This window comes from Fundulus heteroclitus, chromosome 17 (assembly GCF_011125445.2).
Source record: "Fundulus heteroclitus isolate FHET01 chromosome 17, MU-UCD_Fhet_4.1, whole genome shotgun sequence".
NCBI lineage: Eukaryota > Metazoa > Chordata > Actinopteri > Cyprinodontiformes > Fundulidae > Fundulus > Fundulus heteroclitus.
In genome coordinates, this window is record NC_046377.1 from 16,923,539 (window position 1) to 16,944,263 (window position 20,725).

Consider the following 20,725-nt stretch of genomic DNA (forward strand, 5'->3'; position numbering starts at 1 on the left):
GTTTTAGATGATATAATAACAAATATTTCTTCTTCTTCTTCCACATGTTTGGCATTCTTGTTCCATGGATGGACTGAACTGAGCTCTGTGAGATGTTCATTGTTTTGGATATTGTCTTAAAAGCTAATCCTGCTTTAAATATCCCCGCACTTCAACAATTTTCTCTAAGAAACGTCTGAGGCCTTTAAAGAGCATCTGGATTTATACTGAGCTTAAACTGCGCCACAAGGGAATCCATTCTTTAATTAGTTGACGTCTACTTCATGGATGTAGGTGCATTTTATCGAAGGATATCTGCTTTAAAGGGGGTGAAGAGAAATGTACGCCACACTTTTCAGATTTTTATCTGTAAAATGTCGAAAACCATGCATAATCTCTCTCCCACTGTCACCTAAAATCCCAATAAAACACACTCAGGTTCGTGGTTGCAACGTGATGTAAAGGGGCCTGAATACTTCGGGGAGGTACTGTATATGGTTTGCATTTATGCCAACATGCACGCACAGACACTCGTAGACCCACAGATCACAGCTAAGTCTGAACTTGAATGGCATTTTCAGCAACATGTAATTCCTGCTGTCTGGTTTGACTCGTAGAGCCTTGAGACGTTTCAAGAGATGCCAGAAAGGGAGCGAAACAACCTGGGGAAACTGTCCGCAGCACCTCAACCTCTTGCCTTTTAAGGAAGAAAAACTAAAAATAACCTGACTTTGGTTTCTCTCAGATGTTATATGAGGAAGTATTCTTTGTGGGGAGAGGGCACGGACATCACATTGAGGCGAGATTTAATAAAAGCAGAGCTCACAGTAAAGTTAACGAGACGACAGCAGGAAAAGATCAAGACAAGAGGCGGAAGCCCACTGAGAGGACGTCAGCATGCCGCCGCACGCTTCCTCGCTTCAGTACACAGACTGGACACGACAGACACTTACAGGCAACACAGCACAGCACAGTTTAAACCATATTAGATGCTTTTTTTTTTTACTACTTTATGTTTGAAAAGGTTTTCTAAGCTTATGTGTGCTTTTCTTCTTAGAGATTGATTCAACGCAAATGTTTTCAATAACAAACCCTGACGAACTTGTAGACGGATTCAATTAAATATCATGAAAAAAATTTAAAATACTTTCATCAGAGAAAAGTTTTCATAAACTATAAAGCTTTTCTGGTCTAAATATGTTTTGATACGTTTCTGAACTGATTAAGACGGAGAGAATCACAAATATAAAAAAAAAGGCTAAAATTGTGAGCGAATGAAAACAGCAAAGTGGTTGAAAGTTCACCTTATTGGTCAGTTGTAAGTTAAGTTAAATATTTTAAAATACAAATATTTGTTTTTGAGAATTTTATATAAGGTTTCAAGCTTTTTTTTATATATATTTATGCCCGGATGGTAATTTAAAGCTCATTCTGTACTAAAATAGGCTTAACCGTGCACCATCCTTCAGTCGACTGTCTACTGTATAACACGTTTTCAACCAATATCTCTTTAGGAATCACCTTATTGTTGCTGAAATACTATATTCTTTAGCTAAAGTGTGTTGTTTTGAAGTGAAAACTGATTTTTTTGTTGGGCTCATTTCACCAGTCTGACAAGGCCTGTACAGAAGACCCTCATTATGACATTAGCTTGAGTTGAAATAATCATTAATTTAACATATTGCGTTCTTGGGATTGTCGAATCATGCCATGTTTGTGTCCCTGAAGCTTTATTTAGTATATGTGTCAAAGTATTTCCTAACATGAACGATCTTATTCAGCTAGTAGGCTTTTAAGATAATCGGATTCCTGGGTTTTTGTGCAGATCTCAGATCACTGCCTCCAGCAGTAAATATATTATTATATAGTATTTTGGAGCTAAAATAATCAAAACAGGGTTTGTAAATTTAAGCTTACCCTGTTTGAGTGTTTGTATTTTCTTTTTGTGTTCATCTTTTGAGCGAGACTCATAAATGGAGTCTGGCACTGCCTGAGTTTTTGTTTACTGTACGTTGGGTAATAATATAAAAATCATATTGATCGATATCGATAATTATCAACAAATTCAAAACATATATTTATATATCATAATATTAACCTACATGGCTAGAACGCATTAGTAAGGAAAACTTTTATTCTATTGAACTTTTTACTGACCATTTTTTTCTATCATCGATATACGTTTATTGATCGATATTTATTGTTATTGAATTATCGTCCATTCCTAAATTAGCAAACGATACTCTGGACACTCACTCTGTGATCTAGGCAGTTTATAGTTAGTTTTGGCTCGCTACTTAACTATTCACTACTATATATTTTGATGTAATAATCAGCTAATTCTTGATTATATTAGCAAAGAGGGCCAAATAAATTATTTAACTTCAATTCCAGTGTGAATATTGTGAAAATATTTTTTCTTTTATTAACTAAAGAGGGTTATTAGAGCTTTCTAATTGAGAAGAATACATTTTTGGGATTGATTACTGATAGATTTGAGACTGGAGAATTTAAAGAATTTAAATCCATAAATATAACTTAAGTAGCCCTGTCAAGTGCTGCGTATCAAAGATTCAACAAAATACTTTTTGGAGGCAAGACATGAAGCAATGAGGGGTGATTCAAGACGTTTGCACACTACAGGATGATTAAATAAAACTGTAAAAAAAAAAAAAAAAAGGTGCAGTGATTTTGGCAAAAATGTATTTCAAATATAGGTCAAACCTGACGGACAAAAACACGACAGCACCTTTTCATTTGTGCCGACGTGCACAGATAGACACACGGGCATCCAGCGACAGAACAGGGGTTAGAGGTACTTACACAGAGAAGGAGTCGGGGGGAGCAGAGAGGCGGCGCAGATCAGCTGCACACACCTTCTGAATACTACGGCCGCACGCACGCAGACAAACACGACAGACACGGGAGAGAGGACAGACGGATGGCGGTGAAGAGAGACGACAACGGGAGAGAAAAAGAAAAAAAGTGGGATAAGTGTGTTGGGAGGATGAAGAAAAAAAAAGAAAAGAAAAGGATGGCGAGGAGGAGGGAAAGATGGAGAAAATCCCAAAAGGTAAGTCGACAAACATTGATAGCACAGTCCCATCGCGCTGATGCTAAATGCTACGTCGAGAAGCTAGTCTTCTTTCTACCACATGCACGCTCGCTACAAGAAGCAGGAAATAGACTAACATTTACATTTGTAAACTTAATACGGGAGACGGAGATGCTAGAGGGATGGAGGATGTTAAACCAACAAATGTCTCCTCAGCTGTACAACCACGCCGCCACATATCTGAGGATTTCATTTAATCAAGCACGTGTCCCTTCCTCTGATCGTGGACAAATCTGGAGATCTGACGAGAGACGTTGAGAGGAGTGAATGTCAGCTCACTAAACAGATTGTGTGACTCACTGAGTGAGAGCTGAGGCTGGTTTTCTCTATAACAGGGCTGGCCTAGTTCATCCGTCTCTATCTATCTATGTGTGTGTGTGTGTGTGTGTGTGACTCACTCGTTGAGCAGGGGCACCGACGTGCGCCTCTTGCTCTTCTGGACCATGTTGGCCTGATTTCTCAGGGAGATGCGCAGAGTGGATGGAGCCAGTCTGCATGGCTCACCGTCCACCTGCAGGCACACACAGGACAGGGGAAACAGCAACAATATTAGTTCTCCTTACAGATCTGCTGTTTAATGCTGTAGGTAGGAACAGACAGTAAGGAGGGAGTTAATCAAAAACTTTATTGACAACAAAATGTTCAGCAACAGTATCACAGTTACGTCTTTTATTGACAGTGTGGAGCCCTAGTTTAAAGCTTAAAGAAAATGTGCCTATGAATTTATTAGATGGAAGGATGGATGGAAGGATGAATGGATGGATGGATTGGATGGAGTGATGGATGGATGGATGGAATGATGGATGGATGGAAGGATTGAAGGGTGGATGTATGGAAAGATGGATGGATGGATGGAAGGATAGATGAAGGATGGATGGATGGAAAGATTGATGATGGATGGAAGGATGATGGATGGATGATGGATGGATGATGGATAGAAGGAAGGATGGATGGAAGGATGGATGATGGATGAAAGGAAGGATGGATGGATGGATGGATGGATGGATGGATGGAAGGATGGATGAATGATGGATAGATGGCTGGATGGAAGGATAGATGAAGGATGGAAGGATGGATGAAGGATGGAAGGATTGATGGAAGGATGGATGGAAGGATGGATGGAAAGATGGATGGATGGATACATGAAGGATGGATGGATGGATGGAAAGATTGATGATGGATGGATGATGGATAGAAGGAAGGATGGATGGATGGATGGATGATGGATGGATGAATGGAAGGATGGAAGGATTGATGGATGTATGGAAAAATTGATGATGGATGGAAGGAAGGATGGATGGAAGGATGATGGATGGATGATGGATAGAAGGAAGGATGGATGGATGGATGGATGATGGATAGAAGGAAGGATGGATGGATGGATGGATGATGGATGGAAGGATGGATGGAATGATGATGGATGGATGGATGGCTGGATGGAAGGATAGATGAAGGATGGATGAAGGATGGAAGGATGATGGATGGAAGGATGGATGGATAGGCTAATAGGGGAAGAGAGACAGAAAAAAGGTGCAAAAAAGTGCGGAAATACAAAAAAATAAATATAATTTTATCACTTTGCTGAGCATGAGACACATAAAGGACAAAAATGGAGAGACTGAGAAGACGAGTTAGGCAAGCAGCAGCACTGTTCTGTCTTTGTTGTGATTTAAGTTTATTAAATAATTAACAATGAGTGGCAGAGTACGTGTGCACCAAATGCTCAGTCGTTTATCTTGGAAAATAATAATAATGTATAATAAGAGTTTGCTGCTAATATACATGGCCTACTTTATTAAAAATTTATCCACAGCAGATAGTAAACCAGATCAGATGACAGAAATATGATGCGCAGACTTTAAAGAAGCTGCTTTACTCCCTCTACAGACATTTGTAGCCTGAAGGAAAGTATTTACGTCACAACGCTGACATCTGCTGGTCGGCTGTGGACATCACACGTAACCACATATTACCTGAACAGGTACAGTCTTGTAGGTGGTGAGGACGACTTCTCTGCACTGGTGAAGCCTCTCACCGTGACCGCCGACCTGCAGCGCCGCCTGGTGGACGAGACAAACACGTAAAGTGCAAACCGATAAAAAAAACCCTGAAGGTCTTTCTGCGTCTTCTTTTAATCACGCGGCTCTCCTTTTCCGCGTCTTCCTCACCAGTGAAGCCATCGTAAAGCCGATAACCTCAATGCAGCCGTCGTCATGGCGCTGCGGTTCAAAGTCTCGGTGGTCACCGGTGTTTCCCCACGGCATGGTGCCAGCACAGTACCTGCACACCCACAACATTTCAAACCACGGGTCAAACGCAGAGATTTCACCAGCCTGTCAGGAGGCACTCCATGCACCGTCGGCAATAAAGCCACCAGAGTGGACACTCCTCTGCCGCCTCCTGAGAGCAAGAATCCTCTTCAAAGACATTGCAGCCAACAACAAAAGGGTCAAAGCACTGAACCCAATTAAGAAGAGGCCACTTGAAGGAATCTGGCTCGGTTCAACAGCGAGCTGAAGTGTCTCGTGATTTCTTTTAAAGAGGCCACTGCAATCAAGTAGAAAGGACTCACTTTGAAAGTTTTCATCCTGTAAAACAGGAGACCCACAACTGAAATGTTTCAGTTATTTACTAAAAAAAAAAAATCCACCAAAAAAGTAAAAACAATAAAAATTTCTAAAAAGATTCTAAAAAAAAATGTGCACTTGATAATTCATATAAAATACAAACGTTAAATGAATAAAAATAAGCATCTATTATTTAAATGTTACAATAATAAAAAAGTTTCCTGAAAATAAATCAAAGCATATATAATTATTTCATTAGTTACTTTATTTCATTCTACAGTCCTGTGTCGCAGCACTTCATTTATCACCCTGACTCATCTAAGTTGTGGAGATTTTTCATTTATTTGTTGATTAGCTGCAATCACCTATTGAAATTCATATTTTAGGGAATATTTGCTTTTATCAAAAAAGCATAAGAGGATAAAAAAAACAAGGATATATTTATAAGATAGTTATATAAATGTATAAATGAATGCCTAAATTAGATAGATAGATAGATAGATAGATAGATAGATAGATAGATAGATAGATAGATAGATAGATAGATAGATAGCTAAAAAAGCTGCTTCAACAATTAAATACACTACAAGCAATAAAAATCATCTGAATAGAATAAACAAGTAATGTGATGATTTGTGTGATTTATTTATTTATCATTTTTCTTTATTAAAGTTATTAAATATTCATACTTTTTCGATGATTATTATTATTTTTATTAGATTTGATCACCTTAAATACTAATGTTGGCGAAGAGTGTGCAGCAAAAATCCAGCACAGAAAATGTAAAATAACATTAAACCCGGTTACAGCATTTTTTACAGCATTTTTCTTGAGCATAGCTGTAAATCTGAGACTTTAAACGGGTAAAATCTTTAATAGGCTGGCATTCATTTGTTAGTGACCTGACCTGGGAATGTTTAAAAACACGATGCACTGAAACTTCAGCTCCTGGATCTTGGCCGTTAGATCCGTTCCGTCACACTGTAGGGAAACAGAGAACAAGAGTCATGGCTGCAGAGCTGAAGGGTCGAACGTCACAACCGGCGTTTGATTTACACACGTAGACCTGCCAGGGACTCTGACAGGCTGCTTAAACATTAGGCTCAGCTCCTGGTTTGGACTGTCAGATCAGACAAAGCTCTGAGCAGCAGGAGCTCCTAAACGCCAGCAAGTGATTGGCGCGGTAAAACATTTTTAATTCAACTCACTGTAAGTGAGAATTTTACTGTTATAGCATTTAATCCAAGCACAGATTTCACAGCCACAGCTTTTACTCCTTTTAGGTCCGTTTGAAGGTTAAAACTGGGCTAATTTTATACTAACATTAGGATGTCAAATACAATCGTAATTAATGGGTTCTAATCATTTATATGAGACATTCTTTTGTTGCTAGCTCTGGTTATTGTACAACAACAACAGAATATTTGAGTGACTTTAAAAACCAGAATGGCGCCCAATGGGAATAATAACATTGCTGTTGACGTTGACAGTTTGAAGTTAACGTCATGATTAAACATAAAAGCTCAAATATATACAAACACATCTATTGTTACTGGTATAAATTAATGAGCTGCACCAGAAATACATGCTTTTTGTAGCCGTCTGCAAGCGGTTGAAGTGGTTCTGCCAGGATATTTGACCACTATTCTAGACAGAAATGGCAGAGTTCACTTTAATCGGATGGTTTCCTGGCATGTATTCAGCTTTTAAGCCTACAAGTCTTTAACAGAGCTGCACTTTGGGACGGTTTGGGATCATTGTCCTGTTTTAACACCTCCTGTATCGATCTAGCTAAGGATCCATGGAGAACTTGGAGTCTTCCATCTTGATTATTGCATCCGAACAGCCCCACAGCCTGTTGATGCCACCGCCATGATAGACAGCTGGTGCATTTTTTCCTGACGTTTATATTTAAACCCTTCAGCCTGAACTGTCCCCCTAAGGCCAAATAAAAGGGGCAAAGATGGTCCGGATTGAATCCTGAACCTCTAAGGGTCAAATCTGCCATCAAGTGGAGCCTGCAGTACCCACACTGAAGCCAGAGTGACGTCATTATGGACTGAGAGGGCATCTGCGAAAAGGAAGCCCTTTCTTCAAAATGAAGACCTTCAAGCTCCACATAGACAAGCCAACAGGCTTCTGGAGAACATTTTCCTGGTCAGAATCAGTTCCTGCTTCAAATTACAAGAACGCGGCACCAGTTGTCGTGGTGGTGTCGTGGCGGTGGTAACATCACGCTGCGAGACCATTTTGCTGCCAGAGGTACCGGTGCACTGCACGAAGCAAATGGAGAAATTTAGGAGAGCTGCCCACAAAGTCGTCAGACTCACTTGAAATCCTGGCATCTATAGTTGAACGTGTGTTTGCTGCAAAATGGAAACTTTAGATACTGAGCAGTCCAGGGGTTGTCCAAAGTGTGGCCCGGGGGCCATTAGTGGCCTTCTGAATGCTTTTGGGCGACCCTGAATCACAGTTCAAGAATGGCCTAAATTTGGTTTTGCCAGCTCAGATGGTTGAAGCGATAACACTTTTAAAAAGTTGGGCAATTTTGACTGATACAAGGCCTTTTGAAAAAAATAGACAAATTAAAATCTTCTTAAAAAGGGAAGAATAAGGTGCCACAACATCTTTTTTATCTTTTGTCAGCCATATTTTTGCTTTTAAGTTAATAGTAAATAAGACCACAAATGTTTTACCAAAAGGCAGGCTTGGGTGCACCCATATATTTCACTTGGTAAAATAAAGCAAGAGTGAGCCCAAATTAAACCTGTTATTGTTGCTGAAAACAGACACACACACACACACACACACACACACACACACACACACACACACACACAAAAACAAAAAAACAGAAAAACCCAAATAGTTGAGGACATTGTTTGCCAGGCGAACCTGCAATAGTATTTTTATGTTTCAAATCTAAAATGATTTACAGATTCCTTTTCTGCAGAAATCAGACTAGATTGCTTGTTTCATTAAAGTAAGGTTTTTGCCATTTTGATTAAAAAAAGATAACATGAACATTATTGGCCCCAATGGCAAAAAGTTTGGACACCCCTGGTTTAGATGCTTGAGATCACGTCTTGCTGGGACACATAACTGTGTCAAAGTTTCAATCATCTGCCACGTTTCCATTCAATTTTAACCGAGTAATTTCAATTGGCCGGGTCCACGTTCCTGGAGAGAAGGTCCTACTCTGGGGGTGGGACTTTCTGATCACCCTGATATATGTGAGGGGCGGTGTTGAAGTGATTGTACAAACGGAGGAGCAAATCTATGGTTAAAGTTTGATATATTACACTGTCTGTGACACAAAATAAACTTGTATGATGCTTTTAGGTGAGAATATAGCTCTGTAATACTGAAATATCTGTTCCTTTTTTCAACATATCGCTTAGTTGCAACAGTCGTGCAACGTTTTTAGCTCGGTGCTTTACGCTGTCACGTTTGCTAGATAACGGAAGTTACGCTGAGATAAAGGCAGGAACAGCTGGTGATGCCTATAGTTGCGCATTACTGCCCCCCTCTGGACTGGAGGTGTATTGCAGTTTTCTTCACAAGTTCACCATACATCATTAGTTAAACACATTTTCTGCGGCCTTTCAGAGCAGTGGTAAAAGAAATGCCAGGTTCCTAAATCCCGGACTTTCAGTGGAAAAGGGGATATATCCATGCATATGATGGACATAAACTTCTCATGACAAATGCATTTGATGAGAGCTCCGTGCTGGGTCACTTAACACTGCAAAAATAGACCTAAAAATAAGATTTTTTTTCTTGAAATTAAAGTATTTTTCCTTGATTTGAGCAGATAAATATGACTATTTGCCAATGGAAAAAGATTTTTGCACTTAAAATAGGAACAATTCATCTCCATCACCCTATTTCAAGTGCAGTATTTCTAATTATCGTATTTTAGGGGCTCAAATCAAGGGCAAATACATTATTATTATTTTTAGTTCTCTTTTTTTAGTGTAGTATAAACCAGGTGAGAAAGAAAAGCCGAGGATGGAATAAAACAAGCAAACATCTGATCTGGACTGAAATTTTAATGAATTTGGGCGTCTGGCTGATGGGATCCATAACATGGAAACCACACTGTTTAATTCAGTAAAGCAACTTAATGAGTGTGTCCGCTGTAATCTGTTGTCCTCATTGGTGTCACTGGACAAAACAGCAAGTTTAGACACGCTTTGAGGCACTGGAGATTTATTTCAATGAATTTATTTTAACCGGCCATAAGGAGGTTTTATGTGGTTTTATGTAAAGACCCCATTGGGGCTTTTGTTAAAAGGGGACGCCTCCGCACGGTCAACCCCAAAGAGAAGTTGAAGGACGGCCCGTTTAATCACTCGATCCAGACATGTCGACACGGAAGACGATACGAGCCGAGAGAGGAAGACTGTGTTAACACTCACCACCACTCTGACGTGCTTGGACAAGTCCCTGGAGCTTCTCTGGAGGAAATCTGAGAATGCAGCCTGCAGACAAACACACACCCAGGCGGATAAACAGAAAGAAGAAATCAAACAGAATTACAGTCCATTACATTTCCCTCATTAAAAAGAGATGACTCCTCTCTACGTTTCCGCTTCAACTCTCGCCCATCATTTCTGGCTTTCAGCTCATGTCTTGCAGGAAAACAAAAGTCAACTAGATTAATATCCTGATTTTCATTACGTCGGTCTCACGTTTTAAAGCTGATTTCAGAGAAATACATAACGGAAAATTGGTATTGCATCACAAGTTTATTCAGTTTTTCTCAGAATGAAGGTCAGATGAATTATTAAGGACATGACATTTGTTTAGAGAGCATACAGGATGAATATTGCATAAGTCACGCTGCTCATTATGGATAAATGACAGGAAAATCAATGCAAAACACAGAAGCTTTCCCTTGAACGACTAGACAGATTTTGTGTTTTATCAAAGTTTCCTCGGAGCGAAACGTTGTTTTCAAGTGAAATTTCCCATCGTTTACTGTTCCTCCTTTCTTGCCAGGGTCTGGCTGTCATTAAGACAGAATTACAGCAAAGGGGAAACAATTTATTTATTTTTTTAAGCCTTTTTAGCTTTGGTGCGTCTCAACCGATGTAAACAGTTTGCCATGTAGGACGCTTACGCCTGCATAGAACATCTTGTTGCGGAAGCGGCTGTTGAACTTCTCCGGGTTGGCCTCTGGACGACAACAAAGCAGGAAAAAACAGGAAAATATAAATGAACACAGCAAACATAGAGGCATTTACACTTTGACAACACAATATCAGGGGCTTGATTAAGTATTCATACCTATTGAACACTAATATTTTGTGATGTGACAAGAAACAAATTATGACTTAGTATTTTATTGAGATTTTACAAACATAAAGCTGGGCATTATTTCAAAGTGTGAGTGATACGTGGTTTTAAAGTTGTTTTTAATCACATAAACCTCAATAAAATACAATGAACCTTGTAGTAATGGGGGGAAAAATCCCAACAGGCGTGAAAACTTTTACGAGAGACAGACCTCTGGACTCGTGGAACTCCAGGGTGACGTGAGCGTCGAAGCCGAGGCTGAAGTAGTTGTTGAAAACATTCAGAGGAAGCTGCAAGAATAGAAAACATCACAAGTAGCAACGCATAAATTTTTTTAAATGTTTTCTGAGGTTATATCCTGACTGAAACACAGCTATCGCAGCCAGCCATCACGCTGTTTCTAAAACATATGTTTTAATATCTAACTGTTCTTTAAAGTCGTGTTATAGCGGCATGGAGAACGACAAAGGTGGTGTAAATTCAGAGCACTCCTGGAACTCATCAGCAGTAAGCTGCACAGTGACGTTTCTGATTAAGTAACCAGATTTAAAGCAGATTATTTTTAACTCGCACGAGAAGTATAGTAGGAAATTTCCTTAGGAATGGTATCACCTTCCACTTCATATTTGGTAAGATGATTCAAATGGATAAAACATTAAAAATGCAACAAAATAATCCTTGTTCTGTAATTTTGTCTCCACTGTGGGATTGAAACCAAAATCCCACTTATCAGCAATTGCAGCCCAGCTTCTGCGCTGATTCCTGACCTTCTGAGTGCCTTCCTCCGGCTGGACGGATGTTTTCTCCACCAGCAGGTTCCACCTGTCGAGCTGCACCACCGAACCGTCCTCCACGTGACACAAAACCTTCGACACGGGCTCATCCGTGTAACCCTGTCGCAGTGACAAACAAAAACACGTCAACGGGAAGATAGCAGGAGCGTTTACATTTTACAAAACACGATGTGCTTTAACTTTATGCTCCGTTATTGGGTATGGCTACTCCTAATCTCAACAGCTTTTGTGAGCTAAAAACTTTCAATGCATTAAATGGTCTCCTTATTTAGGTGCAGATGTTTGAGAATTCATACTTGCAGCCCGTTTTTGTTACGGCAAGACTATAATCTCAGAGCAAAAGTTTTTTTTAAAGGATTCGTGTTTTAAAACTGAGATGGGCATGGAGGAAGCTCGGCTTTGTGTCAGGTTGACCATCTCTGCGTTGATTTTTCTGCATGCTTCAGATCCTCTTCCTGCTGAAAGGCCCAGTGATGGCCCATTTTCAAAACCTTCAAATATGTACATAAACTGTGATGTTTCAAATAGATTTCTCTGGGATTTTGACACAGAAAGAACCCCAGAGCATCACAGATCCTTCATGAGACACTTTACCCCCACCGATATAACTGCTCTGGCAGGCCATTTCTGCTATATTGATATAATTGTAAAATACTGTGTTAATGACATCAGGTGTGGTAGATTAACATTTTCATTGCTCCTGTCCTGAATCATTTAATCTGTGTGCATCAAAAAAAAAAACAACAGGCTGAATAACATAATGTTGACAATTTGAATACATAATTTCCAACAGCTTGTGTGATACAAATATTGCTGACACTCATATTGTGATGAGGATATATATTCTGCAGCCCTAATCAGCCTTTTCCCTTCACTGTTGTCTAAACAGGAGGTTTTCACACTCTCTTTAGTTTGTTGACATTCTCAATTAGTGCACAAAGGAAAGCATTACTAACCACTGATGAACCTGTCATCCTTTACCGGCTTTACTATAACAGCGTAATCTGTACACCTGTCTGGATGTGATTATTAGAGATCAGTAGCTGTATTGAAGCTATAACCACTGAGTTCAATCCAAACTTATATAAAACTAACCCCAACTATAAATATCTCATTTATTTAAGCAGTTTTCTGCTGTAAAATGTTGCATTTATGCTGTTTTGTCTCTTCTCTTATGTCCTTATGGTAGTTTTTTTGTAAAGCCCTTTGTGGTTTTTATCCCGTGAAAGGTGGTGAATAAATAAGGTTTACTTATTTATTTACTTTTACCTCAATTCAAAATGTAAAACTCAGATTTATTTCACTGAATTATATAGTTTTGATAATTATGGTACACAAAGGTCTCCATTAAGTTTCACAGAAGATTAAAATGCAAGGGTTTCACTTTTCACCTTGAATTTTTTTGAATAAAATAACAGTTTTATTATATTCGAATGCTTTCAGATGCCCCTGTATAGTCCTTCAGGACCTCTGCAATGTTTTTGCAAACAGATTGATGTCCTCAAGGACGCAGTAATTGTAGAGACCTAAAAAAGGACAACCTCACTTAAATACCGAGCTGCAGAACAGATAAAGACAAGAGAAATAAATCAGTTGATCTAAAAGAGGGAATGAAAGAAAAACTATGAAGGAAATTAGGTAAGAAGGGTTTAGGAGACTGGAGGGAAAGAAGAGCAAACCAAAAGGAGTGATGCAGACAGACATACGCAGAGGATGAAAAGGGCAGAGCTCTTGCACATATGGTGCCAGAAATTGTCTCTCAGTCTAATCTTCTCTCAGAGCGTCAATCTCTCCATGTATCAGAAATATCTGCCGAGCTGCCAAAGTCATCTGGATGTCCTCGCTGCATCAGCACAGAGAACCAGCAGCTCATCAAACAGCTTCGTTCTTATTGAGATGAGTACTCCGGTAATTAAAAAAAATGTGTTACCAATTACCCTCTGCTGACATGCTATTATTAACACTGTCACGTTTATGCCTTTATAACAGAGGAGCTACATAAACGGCTTATCTGTACCGCTAAAAATAATTCTTCTTAATCCTTGACTCAAATATCTACTTGTACAGAAACGTATTACGCCTTGGTCTCAAAAAGGTTTTACTTAAAAAAATTTAAAGAACAGAAATGCTGCCCTTTCATACAAGGAGATATTTGAAAATGCAAAAAGCAGCAGCTGAGATATTGGATTTTTCTAATAAGACAGCAGCACTGCTTCTTGGCCATGTTTCAAATGCATCTGGTTTGGAAACAGACCTTTGCTTTCTCACAAGGTATGCATGAAGTTCGACGATTTTAGTAAGTTTTAAGTGGAAAAAAAGATTTATTTACAGAAATCAGTCAAGGTACAGTGGCTGGGTGGTTGTATCAACCAAGAGGCTCAGTCACTTTGGAGGAGCTGCAGAGATCCACATTGGTTGAGAACTCATCAAATCTGGCCCTTATGGAAGTTTTTGAAGCAATGAGTGGGGGAGAAATACCACTGCCATAGTACCCTGGACACACCATCCACTTGGTGGTGGCAGCATCCTGCTAGGGGATGATAGACTTAATTAGGGACAGGGAAGCTGGTCAGCTTTTAATGGAAAGCAGAATGGAGCTAAATACAGGCCAATCCTGGAAGAAAACAGGCTGCAAAAGACTGCAGTGGTGGTTCCTTTTCCAGCCGGACAACGATCCAAAACTTCCAGCCAGAGGTACAAGGAAATGGTTTAGATCAGGGGTGTCAAACATATGGATCCGGCCCGCCGAACAATTTAGTCCGGCTCTGTGGCTAAATGCATTATCATTATTATTAAAAAAAATAAATAAATAAATAAATCCAGTGTCCTGTCTAGCAATGTGGCAATAAGAATTGTTGTCTTAATGCCAAAAAGAGCTCATCAGATTTGACTTTCACAAGTGGAGCAGTACTGATTTTGCCATAGTGCTCCGCTTGATTTATGAATGTGAATAGTTTTATTATGATTCATGCGGGGATTATCTCAAATGATATGGACACTACAATGGGAAAGTAGGAGAGGAAAGGAAGAACAAGAAGAAAAAAAGAAAAGGTGAAAACAGAGGACATAAAAGGAAGAGAATGATAAAACAATTATTGAAAAAAACATGTACTTCGTTTAATTGAAAATATGCAGTTCCTATATTGTCCACGAGGGGCGCTGTGTTTTAATCAGCAGATGGTAGCACTGAGCTTCAGATATGGAAAAATTTTAATTATTTCTTAATTTTTATCTGTTTGATGTATTTTGTCGTGTAGGACAGTGTTTTTAAGTTCCAAAAAAAGTGAATAAATGTTTTTCAACATTGTATAATCACTGTGATCAGTTCTTATGCATAATGCACGATTAAATGTTTAACTGAGTAAAAGTATTGTTGAAATTGCACATACTTTTCTTAAAAACGCTGAGGTTATTCATAATATATTGTGTAAAAGTGAAATTAATTTAATATAAAAATCAACAACAAGTCCACTTTTATTAGTTCTATTTAATCTTGCAATGAGTTTACTAGTGTGGCCCTCTTGAGATCAGATTAAGCTGTATGCGGCCCCTCAACCAAAATGAGTTTGACACCCCTGGTTTAGATCCAAGCATGTGCATGAGTTAGAACGGCCTAGTCAAAGTTCAGGCCTAAATCTAATTAAGGACCTGTGGGAAGACTTGATGATTGCTATGCACAGACTCCTAATCCAGTCCACCCCGTTCAATCACACAGCCAACTAACCCCAGACCATCATGGTGCCTGCGCTGTTTTCTCTTAATTTCAATTTCACCACTGGAGATGCATATGTTTTGATTATTTAATGTTCTTAATTTAGTTTTGATTGTGATAACTTGATGATATTTAACGCAAAAAGGGTTTTGAAAGGAAACTGGTAACATATAAGCTTGATGTGTCAACAGCTTGGAGGGAGTCACACAGGGGTCAAGGCTTGAAGTGCACCGGAAGAGCGCTCAGACATCCTGGAATGTGGCTTTCCCTGTAACTCCCGGAGGTGAAGGGGAGGTAAAGATGAAAATCAGGACATGAGGTAAAAAAAAAAAGTGACTTAGACACATTTCCTTAGCTGCTGCTTGATGAATATCACCTGCTGTATGAATAGCATTTGAATAACTGGAGGATAAAAAAAAAAATACTTTTGCCATCAAGTGCAACAGAACTCAAGGTTGGAAACTCACCCCACCCCAGTTGAGCGTCCTGGCGAGGTCATTTCCTGTTCCCAGAGGAAGCACAGCGACCGGAGGTTGGGGATTCATCTGCAGCTCATCGAGAGCGGAGAGGATCCACCCCACCTACGGAGAGAGGCAAGGAAACCTTCAGGAACTTGGGAGGGGAGAGAAAAAGGAACTGATGAAAAGGGAATAAAGCAAAGCGTTACTGTGCCGTCTCCACCGCAGGCCAGGATCCTCAGGTTTGGCACTTTGCGATACAATTCCAACCTGGGAATTTAAACATGCAGTGAATGAGCGATAACTGCAGAAGTAGCACCTTAAAAATCTGCATTGTTTCTATGCACCTTTTGGGACTGATGGCTTAGAGGTCTAAGTTGTTGTTATCTGTGAGTTTGAACCCTGGTAAAGTTTTATTGGTTTACCTTTGCTGCAATAAGCCGTTTCTATGCGCGGTCAGGAGAAACAGACACGTATACCTGATGCTGTCAGGCAGATCTACTGCAAATTGGTTGCATGTCTGAGTCGCCTGAAACTTACAAAGCTGTGAAAAAGTTTTCTACGGATTATTTCTCAGAGGTATGGTTGGTTGGAGACCCCAGGACCATTTATAACACCTAAAACGATGATTAAGATTGTGTCAGTTTTAACTTTAATCTCCCTTGCTGTAAACTGTCTGACTGAAGAGCGAATGCGACCCACTGAGAGATTACTCCTAATATTTAATATTGGCATACTAGTTAAATGGACAGGATAAAAAAATAATAGACACTTTGTTAATTTGTCAGATAAATGAATGGATGGAACAGGGAGTAAAGTAAAGAAATACAAATATTTTCCACTTTTGCGAGACATCCCGATATCTGTGAAGTTCTTTAGTCATATCTTTGACTTTCCACGTTTTCCAGCTTGAGTAAAAGCCGGACGCAGCTCAAATCACAAGCTCTGATTTTAAATTGCTGTCATTTGATCACACAGCAGTTAACTCTGTGAGCAGAGCATAAAAAGCTCTGCAGATCTCAGGGTGTTGCACTGGGTTGGGGCTCAAAGGTACAGATGATAACCTGACTCCACTCACATCCATCTTGGACATCGCCATAGGAATTACCTTTATTGAAGGCTGGACATTTTAAAAAAATCCTTGCATATGATTGGATAAGCCACTTGTCTGTCATCTTTATCGACGTGCTATTTCAACCACTCACACCGAAGCTAACCCGTGACGCTGATGAGAGCGACGCAGGAAAAAACAAAACTTGCCAAATGGCGAAAACATGGTTTCCACCAACAAAAGCCTTCAGAGCCGTTCTCTGATGTTCTTTTAATGAAACAATATTAGGTAGATTGGACAACACGGAAGAAATAGCAGCATCAATGTTAACGCTTGCTTCCTCGATGTGAGCCGCCATTGCTGTCTGAATCAAAACAGTCTCACGGTCGCTTCTCCACTACGTCACATCTATGAAACTCCAGCCCTGCGTCCTGATTGGCTGGACAATAAAATTGTTTGGAGAAATCACTCTCTATGGGAGATGTCCCAGATGGATGTAAGTGGAGCTAAGCGGAGCGATATCAATCTGGATAGAGTCAGGTTACAAAGATGAAGAGCTGGGAAGAAAACATTACTCACGCTTCTCTGAGTCCACCTTGGGACAGGTCGAACACTTGTCGGGGGTTTAAGATCCACATGAACATATGTAACAGCTTGGCACCCTGCAGGTACAGACATGTATAAACGTCCTTTAAAATTCCTATCATCAATGGTATAACTTAGAATTACTGACCGTCAACAAAACTGGACATGATGTTAAATATTATGTACATTATGTAGACTGAAGAGGACCTCAGATTTAACAGTAAATTCAATGTTTCCCAGAATATAATCTATAAAAAGAATCATGATAGGAGATCATCTTAATAAGATGCGTAATAAGAGAACCCAGAATCGGGGATGTCGGTTTGACTGAACTCACGGCGGGCTTTTAAATGTTGTTAGTTGATGACAGATGGGAAAAGTTCCCTCACCTGGTTTCCCCCGCTCTTGGGATTTACAAAAACCAAGACGGGCTTCATGAGAGGGGAAGGGAGGGGTTTCAAGATGAACGGACGCCACTTGGAGTCCTACAGAGAGAAACCACATTTTAAAAAGTGAAAAGAAAACCAAATCAAAGCGTCTCAAAGGGGGCCGAGCAAGGAGGACGAGAAAAATCCCAGTCGATAAAACGTGGATCCATCCCATAGATTTTTAGCAAAGAACCCAAGAAAGTTCCTATGGTTTCCTGCACAATTAATTGCCCGACCACCCACTGGTTTGAGGCAAAAACAAAAGTTTAGAAGTTACCTCCGCGCATTGCACTGATGATCAAATGCCGTTTTACGTGGATTTCTACTTTTCTCCACTGTTAATTAAAGAATATAACCCAAAAAAGGGCCTTGGTAGGGCAGTAGTACTTTTTCATTCACAGAAAAACCTTTGGATGAACTGCTGTGGAGGGAACGAACATACAATTTAATTGCTTATGGTAATATAGCCACCATTTTCTCATAATTTTAACTGACAGCTCTACAAATACATTGATGTTTTAGAACCTGTCAGTGGGGAAAGAGGGAATAATTCTTTCTTTCAAAGTAATGATTCAGGTTTTATAATTGTCTCTAAATTCTGGTACCCAAACAAAAACAATCACAGCCCCCTTCAATCCTTCATAAAAAAAAAATTAGAAGCAAGGTGCAGGTAAATGTAAGTAAGTTGCAGAAAAAAATGTCAGGTCTCATATAAAAGAAATCTTAAAATCAAGAACCATATTCAAGAGAACCTCCTGCTGGTTATGGTTCTTTTTTGTTGTTTCTATTTAAGTTGCAGAATTTCATGGTAGCTGTTAGCTTCCAGGGTAGGGAGTCGCCAGGAGGGACTAATCGGCCAATCAGAGGAGGTTTTTTCAGGAGCCAATCAGAAGGATGCCTTCGGTTTTTATTAGCAACATTTATTACACGCAGGGCCGAGCAATAATGTAAAGAAACCGTAAATTAAACTACTTCCAGACTTCAGCGTTTCTCACATTCCAGGATTCAAACATTATGAATCCTTTGAAAAACAATCAAAATAAAAAACCTTAACCCATTAACCACAAGTTAAAGTTATGACTAACCACAGATAAAAAAAAAAGCTTTATCAATTTTTTAATAAGTGAAAAACGATTAGAAATATATACAGATTTTTACACACACACACACACACACACACACATATATATATATATATATATATATATATATATATATATATATATATATATATATATATATATATATATATATATATATATATATATATGTAGACATTCAGACAAATCTTTTTAAGCTAAAACGTCAAAGTCATGAAAATATTCTAATACTGAATATTTGGGGTAACATTTACCTGGGTAAAGAGGTCCTTGTGGTTAAATCTTAAAGGTCAATCAAGTACATTCAGAAGGTGCTTAATGAAAACCAGTTCTTGACGGTGAAAGGTCAGATCTGGTGTGTTTTTGCTTGGATCTCCAAAAAGCCCTTATTGATATTGGTCCTTTTTTAATATTCCATGACAAACATCAAACATAGCATTATAGACGCATTGATATTTGGCGTTATGAGTTTAGCATTATCTATCTATACAGTTTTTTTCAGACTGGACACATGTAACACGTTTCATTTTTTAATAAAGTTAGAAAAGCAAAGTCAGTTTCAGCCCATTATTTAATATAAACTAATATTTCCTATTATAAAAAACAGATTGAACCTCCCCTAATGCTTAGTTTCAGTAAATATAAGTGAAAATCATAAATATCTGCACTAAAAAGGCTGAATCAATATATCTGTCTTTTTATTATCAGTGATTATCTCTCATCTCAATACTTCATTTATTGCATGAATGCAACTAAAAGAATATGGAGTTTAATAAGGGCCATAAAATGTATTTATATATGAAACACAAAACAGTACAATTGAAAGAAAACATGGAAAAAAATGTTGTCTTAAAATCAGAAATATAAAAAATAAAAAACATATTTTGAATAAAAAAGAACACATAATTGTATGATTAATTGGTGTTTAATTTATTTTCTCGAAGAAACAGCAATGTAAATACATAATAGATTGTGTAGCTTTTTAAATGCAGCTTTTAAAAAGCAACTAAAAAAGAAAAATATATTTAACCATGATAATTTTTTTATCTATATCTATCTATCTATCTATCTATCTATCTATCTATCTATCTATCTATCTATCTATCTATCTATCTATATATATATATATATATATATAGAGAGAGAGAGAGAGACAGAGAGAGAATTGATTAAAAAATACTGCGATAAATTTCAAACTTGTATAAACCTTGAACACAATTATTAAAAAAAAACAAGAAAAAAAAAACTTCTTAAAATTCAGAATCAACAATTTACATTTTCAAATATTGTTTTAACAATGGCAACGTCCCTTATTAAGCTCTATAAAGACCATAAACACATTTTCTTTGCTGGTGCGTTTACTGGCCAGCGGATCAACAGGAGCATTCCTCCACTCACCTCCAGTCCTTTCTTGCTCGCCCTTCGTTTGAAAGACGTCCTTTTTTTCCTCCTGGCGGAGTTCTTCAGTGAGCTCTGGGACACAGACACACACATAGAGAGTTCAGCGGTTAGTTCGCTGTCACCACGTCCATCCTGACGCTGATTAGAAGAGCAGCGAAGCATGCGACTTGTCTGCGGGAGACGTTTTTCAGCACTGGTGCGTGTGTGAGGGGGGGCTCTAACCGAGGCGTAAAC

At 38.8% G+C, this 20,725-nt stretch overlaps 1 protein-coding gene across 5 annotated transcripts in view; it reads right to left on the reverse strand.

Annotated features, from left to right (window-relative positions):
- dgki (diacylglycerol kinase, iota) overlaps nt 1-20,725 on the reverse strand; it is a 106,030-nt gene that overhangs the window by 17,213 nt on the left and 68,092 nt on the right. For 3 of the 5 annotated variants that reach the window (XM_036148835.1, XM_036148836.1, XM_036148834.1), the window contains exons 9-22: nt 20,489-20,563; nt 17,952-18,047; nt 17,557-17,639; nt 16,136-16,196; nt 15,936-16,049; nt 11,730-11,855; nt 11,174-11,252; nt 10,787-10,842; nt 10,083-10,145; nt 6,569-6,642; nt 5,263-5,374; nt 5,068-5,154; nt 3,493-3,605; nt 2,803-2,865 (exon numbers count right to left, since the gene is read on the reverse strand). In XM_036148835.1, the coding sequence (XP_036004728.1) occupies nt 2,803-2,865; nt 3,493-3,605; nt 5,068-5,154; nt 5,263-5,374; nt 6,569-6,642; nt 10,083-10,145; nt 10,787-10,842; nt 11,174-11,252; nt 11,730-11,855; nt 15,936-16,049; nt 16,136-16,196; nt 17,557-17,639; nt 17,952-18,047; nt 20,489-20,563 (1,202 nt within the window). The remainder of the gene's footprint in view (nt 1-2,802; nt 2,866-3,492; nt 3,606-5,067; nt 5,155-5,262; nt 5,375-6,568; nt 6,643-10,082; nt 10,146-10,786; nt 10,843-11,173; nt 11,253-11,729; nt 11,856-15,935; nt 16,050-16,135; nt 16,197-17,556; nt 17,640-17,951; nt 18,048-20,488; nt 20,564-20,725) is intronic. The other 2 variants (XM_036148838.1, XM_036148837.1) reach the window with 1 other exon arrangement.